This window comes from Sinocyclocheilus rhinocerous, unplaced genomic scaffold, assembly GCF_001515625.1.
Source record: "Sinocyclocheilus rhinocerous isolate Xijiao unplaced genomic scaffold, SAMN03320098_v1.1 scaffold1708, whole genome shotgun sequence".
NCBI lineage: Eukaryota > Metazoa > Chordata > Actinopteri > Cypriniformes > Cyprinidae > Sinocyclocheilus > Sinocyclocheilus rhinocerous.
The window spans coordinates 1,405,850-1,417,157 of NW_015648635.1; the positions used below are offsets into that span (position 1 = coordinate 1,405,850).

Below are 11,308 nucleotides of genomic sequence, written 5' to 3' on the forward strand. Positions count from 1 at the left end.
CAACGTTTCCGTAAGTAGTAGACGTGTTAGTGAAGTAACACGTAACATTTTAATTATATTTTGCTAAAATGAACGAGATGACTCGAAAAAAGATTCGTTAATTTTGCTGAACTAGACTCATCACTATGTCGCACAACTATGACTGAAATTCAATGACGTCAAGGCTATATTGTGATTGGTTATTAAGGCACACATGATCCAAGTTGACCGTTACGCTTTCTCCAATAGTCAGTAATACACTCGTATTTCACAATCTCTGACAGCCGCCGCTCACTCTATTGCAGCAGCCGGGTCCGCTGCTTGTTGTTGCAATTGCTGTGATATTGTCTATGACAGCTGTTTTCTGATAGTTTTAAAGTGCTGCGTCTCACTGATTTATATGTTGCCGTTGTGCGCACACACATACAGCAGTCCAGAAGACCCGCCCTGTGACCAATGTGCTGTCTAATCCCGGTCAGCTCCACAACTGCATGTCTAGCTCCAGTGTCTGGAATGTGTCAGCTTACACTGTCCACAACATCGAGAGACCCTCTCGAAAGGGAACATCTCCGGTTACTAACATAACCGTGGTTCCCTGAGAAGGGGACGAGACGTCACAGTGGTGCACTTCCCACAAATCACCACAGGAGGGCGAAGTGACGTCATTTATCCGCAACACGTTGATTCGTGAACCAGGAAGAGCCGCTGGTCATATACATTTCATCCGTTCTTACAAATTTGTATTATGCTTACATTTGCATTGACAATCGTTCGGCAGTAAGTGAGCGCGTGTGTATTCTGCGTGTTTGCTTTGTTTTACATGCATTCGTAAATAACTGTGACATGTTATTTAATGATGCTGTAGGGACAGTGAGGACATGCACATTATCTGCATGTGTGTTCAAGTCTTCTCAAAAACATATCACCAAATGTTTACAGGAACGCTTAATATTGTATATACTCAACTCTGAAATCGCACGTTTGTCTCTAGTTGATCACAATGACCTCTAAATGAACGTGTTGATGTCACAGCATATGAACTGTCCCTTCTGCTGTAGTCATTTATTTGTTGTGAGTTATTATGTGCTTTGTTTCCTAGTGGAGAAACACAATATAACAGAGATAAACTGCTTCAAGGTAAGTGGGTGTAAGCGTGGTGTGACCTCTAATGTGTGCTGTTGACCTTTTCAAACTGTGTGGATGTTAGTTTTTTTGTCACACGTGTAGGTCAGGGCATCGACACACCGCTGTCAGACACGGGACATCAGCAGGCAGCGGCGGCCGGACAGTACCTCAGAGATCTGCATTTCACCAATGTCTTCATTAGTAACCTACAAAGAGCCGGCCAGGTGTGTGTGACTGCAACTGTGTTAAATTAAATATTCTGAGTGAACCACCCCTCAAATAAAATATAACTTCTCCTTCTCAAGACAGCTGAAATCATTTTAGGGAACAACCTTCATTCTTCTGCGACTGAGATGATATTGGATCCTTTACTCAGAGAGAGGGTGAGTTTCCCCAAGCAATCTGTCTGCAGCTACTTAGACTGTCTAAAAAATATATTAATAAAATATAAAATTGCACGATAAGATGAACGTAAGAAATAGTAATGAACAAATAAGCAATAATAATAAAAGAAAAAAGCTATATGAGAAGTATGATTTAAAAATATAATAATAATTTGGCATTGCCTTTAAGAATGGCTGTAGTGTCGATTTAAATGCATGCGTGTGATGTATTGGACAGGGTTTTGGGGTGGCAGAGGGAAGACCAAAGGAACATCTGAAGAACATGGCAAACGCAGCGGGTCAGGCCTGCCGAGATTATACACCGCCCGGCGGAGAGACGCTGGAACAGGTCAAAATTGAGGTTTTTCACAAGAAAAAAGTTTTGATTGTTGCAAAATAGGATGCTACTTAAATCCAGATGGAAATTGAAGAGTTTGTGATGTTATGAAAGCACTTAAAATACAAGTAAGTCTGGAATGATTAAGATTTTTGAGAGAAGTCTCTTATGTTCACCAAGACTGCATTAATTTGATTAAAAGTAATAATATTAAAGGGGTCATATGATGCTGCTAAAAAGAACATTATTTTGTGTATTTGGTGTAATGAAATGTGTTTATGCGGTTTAAAGTTAAAAAAACACATTATTTTCCACATACTGTACATTATTGTTTCTCCTCTATGCCCCGCCTTTCTGAAACGCGTCGATTTTTACAAAACTAATCGGTCTGAAAAGCGAGGTGTGCTCTGAATGAAATTGCATCATATGACCCCTTTAATAATAATAATAATAATAAGTTTAATTTATATAGCACCTTCCCCAAGCTCAAGGACGCTGCACAATGACAAAAGCAAATAAACAATCATGTTATACATAGATGGACAAGACATTTGCCAAGTCCAGAACGTGCGGTTGCAGTTGCATACCACAGTAATAATACAGTATCATAATCGCACACAAAAAATATTTTTACAATTTCAAATAACTGTTTTCTATTTTAATATCATTTGAAATGAAATTTATTCCTGTGATGGTAAAGCTGAATTTTCAGCATCGTTACTCCAGTTTTCAGTGTCACATGATCCTTCAGAAATCATTCTAATATGCAGATTTGCTGCTAAATTATTACTGATACTCCGTTATCAACAAAGGTTCTTATAATTACCAATGTTGGTTTGCTGTTTAATTTTTTTTTTAATTCTTTGATGAATAGAAAGTAGAGAATAACATAATTTGTTCGAAATATAACACTTGAAAACTTTATGAATGTCTTTACTGTCGCCTTTGATCAATTTAATGCATCCTTGCTGAATAAAAGTATAAATGTCTTTAATTTAATATTATTTATCTCAAACTTTTGAACTTTTTCCACAAAAAATATTATGCAGCAAAGAATGATTCTGAAGGATCATGTGACACTGAAGACTGGAGTAATGATGCTGAAAATTCTACTTTAAGATCACAGGAATAAATTACATTTTAAAATAGATTAAAATAGACAACAGATATTTTAAACGGCAATAATATTTCACAATTTTACTGTATTTTTTATCAAATAAATGCAGCCTTGGCGAGCATAAGAGACTTCTTTCAAAAATGTAAAATAAATAAATAAATAATTCCAAACTTTGGAATAGTCTACATAACTATAAAATTGACTATTTAGTTTTTTCTATTGTATTTTTTCCGAGATTGTAGTCGCCATTGGCAGATCAGATGAAATGCTCACACAGAAGAAACTGTTTCTGTTTATCCAGGTAAAGACACGCTTTAAGAAGTTCCTCAAATCTTTGTATCAGCGCATGTTAGAGGAGCACGGCTCAGCCGACCAGCGTTCTGTGTCCACTCCTGGACCATCAGAACCAGAACAGCCTGTGATTGCTGGACTAGCTAATGATGGAGTCCAGAATGTACCCGTCCACGCTCTGATCGTCAGTCACGGGGCGTTTATCCGTGTGTCTGTGCGCCACCTAGTGGAGGATCTGCAGTGCTGTTTGCCCGCAGGCCTGAAGATGAGCCAGGTGTTCTCCCCGTGCCCAAACACTGGCATCAGCAGGTTCATCATCTCCGTCCGCAGAGAGGACAGCGGCCCGCGGGCCTGCCGCATCCAGTGTGTCTTTATCAACCGGAAAGACCACCTGGGTGATACCAGAAACTCTGCTTGACTGTGTTATGAGGTGTATCTGCGACTGGTTTGTTTATCTGACATGGTCAGTGTTTGTATTTATTGCTCATTACAAACTCAACGACTGAAGCACAAACAAGTCTGTGTGGTTGATTTTATTGTGTAAATTATTTAACTGTTATTCTTTTGAAAGACATATGATTGCATTAAAGGGTTAGTTCACTCAAAAAAAGACAATTCCGACATTGTTTACTAAACCTCATGTTGTTCCTAACTTGTATGAGTTTCTTTTTTCTGTTGAACATGAAATAAGACATTTGGTAACCAAACAGCTCACGGTAGCCATTGACTTCCATATTATGTAAAAACAATACTGTGGAAGTCAGAATGAAATGCATACAGGTTTGAAACTACTTGAGGATGAGTAAATGGTGAGTCAATTTTCATTTTTGAATGAACTATCCCTTTAAGGACACGGCAAAAAATATTGTCTCATTTTCCTCTAAAAATATTTAAAATATCTTAAATCAATATGCATTCACTTAATAAGGAAAATGAACCAAGATATTAAGTCTTGTTTTCTTGTCTTTTGCTGCTCAGTTGGATCCAAACTAAGTGAGTTTGATTAAAACAAACAAACAAAAAAAACATCTGTCAGTGCGGTAAGAAAATAATTTAAAACGTTTTCTCTATTTTTCTTTAATAAAAAATGTTCACTATTTTTTTCTTGTTTCAATCATAAACTCACTTAATGTTGATCCGTTTGAGAAGCAAAATGATTTAACATGTTTTTTTTCTGAAAAACGTCAAAATTAAGTTTGAGTTTATGATTACAACAATAAAAAAAAGTCAAATTGTTGTGTTGGTCTATTTGAGAAGCATGACTGAAGATACTGAAGATTGTTTAACTGTTTTTAAATGCAGCGATGTTAATTCATTTTATTTATCCTGTCCGCTGACTGAATACAAACAATTGTAAGATGTCTTTTTGATGTCATCCATTATATAAGCACTTTATACTCGCACTACTGCGGTTTTGGCCTCTAAAACACTGAAGTATTCACACGTACTGTACGTACATATTCATGTTTATGTAATAAAGGCATTCAGAGAAATATAAAACCAAGAAAGTTTTGATTTTTCTTTGCATTTTTAGGCAAGTTTTAATGTTTTTTCCTAAAGGGGAAATGTGATGCCTCACCTTTAATGCGCATTTTATCATTTACAGTTTGACATTTTGTTTATTTTTTTATTTTATGGATTTTATCTCTAGGTTAAGTTGGTGTTAAATGTGAAATGCACATGTAAACCTGTTTCTGTGATTAACAATTGGACAAAATATCAGATGTACTTTGGTGAATAATTCTCATTTAGGGTCATGAATGTGCATACAAAGTTTTGACCCATAGATGTGTTTTGGAAACTTGTGTTGGGGTCATAGACTCCCCCATTGACCCTCATTGGTTTCCATGCAGTTTGCCCAAAATCAACACTACATCTATTTCATAGTCCATAAATCAGTCAAAGGTTGTTTTTCATTTTTAGTTTTTTGGATCTCAATTACTACACTGTTGAAAAGAAGTGTGAGAAACCATTTTTACCCACGGTTTTGAGAATGGAACATAACAAAAAGTCAGAGGAAGTACAAATAGCGATAAATATTATTACATTATTATTATTAGTACAAATAATGTTTAATGCTATTTATACTTGTAATTATTTACTCCTCAAATAGTCACCACAAGTAGTCATTAAAAAATACATTTTGTGTTTGTGCAGCTAATTTTGAACAAAAAATATGAACAAAAATTGATCCCTAACACAATAGAAGTGACAACCCCAACACAGACGTACCCAGTTTTTGAACACAATAGGAAGAAAATACCTACTACATATGCTCATCCAAGGCCATTTTGAGATTGTGTTTGTATTGAATTTTCCATCTGGTTCTGTTGTTTTGTCTAATTGGACCGTGGTCTCGTCCAGTAGATGGCGCTATGCTCCTGACCTCTGGAGGAGAGAGGGGTCAACCTGCTGATGGAGAGAAGAACGGGACACGTCTCCGCTGCCGCCCACTCCAACAGGAAGCAATCACCATCTTTGGTCCCTCATTTTCTCCGTGCCGACCAGCAAAGGAGACTCAGTGATCTTCTAAGGCTTGTCATTTTCCTGCCGGTAAGTGGGCGGCAGTTTGGTTGAGTTGGTCACGCAGGGGACCTGGACGGCTCGAATGAACTGACGTCCTGCAATCCAAGCAGACGATAGACTAGTCTGTGGCCGCACATTCTTCAACTCCTACAGACGCTCCTAAAATATCTGCTCAGACAAATCACATTTACATTTCTTGCACACACACACACACACACACACACATGCCAAGAGTCATTGTGACCCATCAAAGCACTGCAACAGCGTCAGGTGTGTTTTATTGTGCAATTAGTTTTTACACATGCAGACCTGTGACACTGGTGCAAAACGGCTGTTGTTTCTATAGACAGGAAAACGCCACTGCTAAATAAAACAAGCAATTTTATTTAGTTTCTATGCTGTTTAGACACCCAAACAAAGTCACATGCTCAGTGTTTTGTTCTGCTGCAGTCTTGACCAGTTGGTTTGCCGGTCTGTTTTTGCCAAGCTGGTGTCCATCTGGTCAGTCTATGATGCCCCAAAACCAAATATAACCATCAAACCAGACCAGTGAAAACCAGCTAAAGCCAGACAGGACCTTTTTTTCAGCTGGGTAACTTAAATTTATGTTTTTTAAATTATTTTGTTCCAGAAAAAAATTGATTGTATTTGTTCCGCTTTTTATATGCTTTTTATATGACAATAATATATATTAAAATATTAATATTTCATTAGTACACTGCAAACATGATTTTACTAAGTATTTTTGTCTTATTTTCCATTACAAATATCTAAAAATTCTTAAATCAAGATACATTTATTTATTATTTATTATCATAATGACTTAAGATAGTAAGTCTTGTTTTCTGAAAAATTGAGTTGATGATTAAAACAAGAAAAATATCTGTCAGTGGGGTAAGAGAAACATTTTGTCTATTTTTTCTTGTTTTAATTATAAACTTATTATAATTTAATTATAAACACATAATTTTGATCAATTTGAGAAGTAAAATCACTTAAGATATTAAGCCTTGTTTGCTGAAAAAAGTACCAAAATTAAGTTAAATTATGACTAAAACAAGAAAAACATACCTGTCATTGGAGTAAGAAAAAATTAAGAAACAAATTTGAAAAATAAAAAAATTTGAAAAATAATTATAATTAATTTGAATAATAATTTTTTTTTCTTAGTTTAATCATAAACTCACTTAAGTTTGATTAATTTGAGAAGTAAAATGACTTAAAATATTAAGTCTTGTTTTCTTAAAAGTACCAAAAATTAAGTTAAATTGATTAAAACAAGAAAAAAATACCTGTCAGTAGGGTAAGAAAATAAACCAAATGATTTTTCTCTATTTTTTTGTCTTTTTTTATCAAAATGAATTCTTAACTTAATTCTGATCATTAAAAAAAAAAAAAAAGACTTAATATCTAAGTCATTTTGCTTCTCCGGTAAATTTATCTTGATTTGAGAATGTTTAGATATTTGTACAGTAAATCAAAAAAGTAAAAATATTTTTTCCCAGTGTATTAATCAACAGAACTGACTTCCCTTGTCTTTTCGACACCTAAATTATAAATTAAATTATCACTGGAAGTGTTTCACTCCACATCTGAGGAAACTGATGGAGAACTTCTACAAATATAGGCTTTCACCTGAAGAGGAAGTTGCAATTGCATTGTGGGTAAAACTCCCCCATTACCACCTCTGAAAGCAGAGTTTATAGTTCATAATTTCTGCTATTAATGCTGTATAGTCCCTAGTTTTAGTCGAGTCTCTGGGGGATGTACTTTGATGACACAGCAATGCTATAGGCCCTGTGAAATGAACAGTCAATACGGTTTAGACCGTCATTAATCACCCCGAAACACTAATGAAGCATAAAGAAACCACATTGTGCTGCTAATAATTATATCAGAATCCAATTTTTGTTGGAATTTGAATTCATAATGTTGTTAATGATGGAAAGAAGAGTTTTATTTCCAGAACTGTGTGAGCGGTGTTTATCTCGAAATATCAAAATAAGGATGTAAGGTAACATCCTGTCAGTGATGGAGTACGTGGTGGTGAAGAGATGTATTTATAGAGCGGCTTTCAGAGTGCGCATGCTAATGCCGATCTCTTCAACTCTACATTTCCAGCTCATAATTAGAGGTGTTTAATTTGTGGGTACTGATTGTACTTCCTGTGCTCTCTATAAAAGGCCCCAAGGGCTGGACCAGGCTTTTTGGACATCCGCTTTTTGAGGGCTGTGGAACGCTCCGGTGCTCCTGTAACCCAAGAATGGCTCGAGGTCAGTTTTCCCCAGAACCAAACCGCAGTGTGACCACACTGGATTGTGCCACAGACCTTGGTGGGGGCATTGTGGGTAGAGAAAGCTAGTGGTGCATTGTGTTCCGGAGTTTATTTTCCCTCAATGTCTTTAAACGGTCACTTTTGAAGAGCTTTTTATGCAGAACACGCACTGCCGGGCAGCCAGTCTGCTAATTGCCATGATAGACTGTAGATTTCTGCATGTGTGCAGGAGCGAGAGGATGTGAAACATTTTTAAACAAGGGGATTTTGAATGCAAATTCAAAAAAAAAAATATCTTGGTTATTTTGCATGATTATTGTATAGGTTTCTGCAGGTCCTAAAAAGTTTCAATTCACCCTTCCATAAATTAAGGCCTTAAAAAGCTCTTAAATCAGAGCAGAAAATCATAAAATCATGGCATTGCATTAAATGTCGCATGCATTGCTAACAATATAATAAATATTTTTGTTTTGTCTCCCAATACAAATCTGTAAACATCCTTAATTCAAGATGAAGGTTTGTTTTCTGAGAAATTGAACAAAATTAAGTGAGTCTGTGTTTTTTTTTTTGAGCCCATATGGCAGATATTTGTTCTTTTTAATCATAAACTCACTTCACTTTGATTAATTTCACAGAAAACAGGACTCCTTGTCTTCTGTTGTGGTTTCTTCCTAAGAAAAATGTATCTTGATTTAATAATCCTTAGACATTTGCACTGGAAAAATACTAAGAAATAGTAAGATTTTTTTTTGTTTTAAGTCTTACATTTACCTTCATAAAACCCTTTTGTAGGTAAAAAGTGTTTGTCTTAAATGCTGTTTCAGAACTCACCCATTCACGTGTACATTTGGTCAGTCTGACTGAGTTTTTCCTCTGAACATTTGCTTTAAACTGAGAAGTCCCTTGTTTCATTCAGTAAGTTATTATAAAAACTTCAGTTGTTCTATTAAATAGAATTAAAATTCTATTTAAAATTTTGAATTGGCTCCCTTGCTGTTCTTAAGGTGGAATTTGATCTGAATTGCCCACAACAAATAATATATTTGAAAGGGGAAAAAAAATAGTAATGAAGATAATATTGTTCTGTATGGACTAAACTGACAGTATCATGAGATCTATAATAATAATTGCAGTGTCAGATTCACACACTGGATCCTGCACTGCAGATTGGATCCAATAGTCTAATTTTATTTATGGAATGTGTTTAAGCTTCCATTCTACTATTATTTAATTAATTAAATTTTAATCATGACAACCCTCGGAACATTTTAGCATGGTGATGGATATGACAATGTTAATGTATTTGGTCTTGGCGGAACAGATCTGCTACGCTGCTGCTGAATTGCTGCTGCTGTTGGTTATTGCTGTAGTTGATTATTGCTGCTGCTGCAAGCAAGTACAGGAACTTGCTACTGCCAATGCATACAGCGATACGGTGCCGTGAGTATTTAAGACATACTGCTGCTGCACAAATAGCATATAAAATAACCCCGTAGCAGATCTATACAGGTGGAGCTGGGGAAGGTGGAGGGTTTCAGAGAACTCTGAAAGCGCACTGCAGGAATCTCAAGTGAATGCTAGCCAGCCATATAAATGCAAGGCAGTAAGCTCATTGGCTGCATATGCAGCATAAACCAATCAGCTTGTGCCAAGTCGTTTAACTCTCTGAATATCATCGGTTACGTTAACAACCCGTCACCTGCACCATATAGAGTTTCATGACTGAACTATATATTTAATTATCTGAGTTTCCAGTGCTTTGCATTTCCTGACTTGTTTTTGCTTGGCAGGGAAACAAAAAAGGAATAAGATGGAAATATACTCCTTTAGACTAGAAAGCGCATGATTGCCTTTCGAAAGTTTTTTTTTTTACTTATTAATGGAATATTGATTTCTCAAACAACTATGAAGTTTTGCATTCAGAAAAAGTTAGATTTTTTTTTATGTTTAATATTTGTCTAGGACAAAATTTTTCCGTCTTTCTGCTGGGAGTGATCTGTGCAGACGCCATGCCAAAATGAGTGACAACGTCCCAGTGCTGCAATTCAGTAGATGAATAGCAGTTCCACCGGACAGATGCTCTTCACCTGTACACCAGCAGAGGGCGACAGCAGCGATGAAAGGTAACAATCATTCCTGTTACACTGTAAGGAAATATTTCTATACAAGGGTACACCAGATTTTCATACATATACTCTTGTCAGGCTCAGGCGAACAGCATAGAATATTTTAGAGCAGAGATACCCAAAACAGGGCCAAAGTTGGCCCACTATGCCATATCATAAGTGGAGGGGAAAAAATAGAGAAAAAACATGCCATTGAAGCACATCTTCATTTCAAATTTATATTTTTCTTTAAATTTTTTGTTTGTTTTATTTTTACTTTTAAATTTAAAAAAGTGAATTTGATTAAATAACAATTTAAATGTATAAAATAAATTACATTTTTATTTATATATAATTTTATAATATATATTTTTTTACATTTTGTTTCATTATTATTATTATTATTTTTTTTTTACATTTAATACATTTTAATATAGCATAGTTGGACTTCTGGCCCACAGTCCTCAATCAAGTTTAATTTTTGGGCATTTGTATTAAAAATTTGGGCACTTCTGCTTTAGAGTGAAACAAACCAACTAAAATCATCACGGAAATCATAAAATCCATTGCTAATGTTTGATGTTTGTGCTTTTCCTGGAGGATGATGTGATTAACTATTTAATAAAAATTAATTCCTATATTCATATAATTGTGATATTAATGAAGAAAAATGCCTATATTCATATTTTGTCTATAAAATATTAATATAGGTATTTTTCTTTGACAATAGCGTGAACATAGAGGTGAAAGTTTGTATATATATATATATATATAGCTTTAAATAGGATTTTTATCCTATAAAAATGTTGATGCACTGAAATTTCATAATTCTTGTTACCATAAAAATAAATAAATAAAAATAAAAAATACTAGTAAGAGTAAGTAAAAACAAGCTTATACTTAAGACAAGTAAACAGCCACAAATTACAAAAAATAGACCTACTTGAAACACTTAAAGCACTGAATAAGAAATTATATTGTATAAAATAAATGTACAAATAAACTGAATAGTCTTCACTGTATAAATTCAATATACATTAATTCTTATTTATTTTACAAAAGTGATTCGGTCAAGGACAGTGAGTGATTTTCTTTCTAATGTTTGATTAACATTATTGACAAATTTTAACAGCAGCTAAATTAGGCTGCTTTAGAGGAATAGCTCACCCA

At 34.9% G+C, this 11,308-nt stretch overlaps 1 protein-coding gene across 2 annotated transcripts; it reads left to right on the plus strand.

Annotated features, from left to right (window-relative positions):
- Positions 1-612: 612 nt before the first annotated feature.
- Positions 613-3,925, plus strand: LOC107710107 (fructose-2,6-bisphosphatase TIGAR B). Of its 2 annotated transcripts, none has more exons than XM_016514815.1 (6): positions 613-756; positions 1,079-1,116; positions 1,207-1,328; positions 1,410-1,487; positions 1,726-1,836; positions 3,243-3,925. In XM_016514815.1, the coding sequence occupies exons 1-6, from the start codon at positions 725-727 to the stop codon at positions 3,648-3,650; spliced, it is 789 nt and encodes a 262-aa protein (XP_016370301.1). In that variant the 5' UTR covers positions 613-724; the 3' UTR covers positions 3,651-3,925. The 2 variants fall into 2 exon arrangements, with proteins under 2 accessions (XP_016370301.1, XP_016370302.1); XM_016514816.1 differs by having other exon boundaries at positions 713-756; positions 1,212-1,328.
- Positions 3,926-11,308: the final 7,383 nt, after the last annotated feature.

Excerpts from the sequence above, each read along its gene's own strand:
- LOC107710107 (XM_016514815.1), top strand. The coding sequence starts at position 725 with ATGCTTACATTTGCATTGACAATCGTTCGGCA. Across the intron at positions 1,329-1,409 it reads ACCTACAAAGAGCCGGCCAG|ACAGCTGAAATCATTTTAGG; the intron begins GTGTGTGTGACT and ends CTCCTTCTCAAG. Across the intron at positions 1,837-3,242 it reads GCGGAGAGACGCTGGAACAG|GTAAAGACACGCTTTAAGAA; the intron begins GTCAAAATTGAG and ends CTGTTTATCCAG.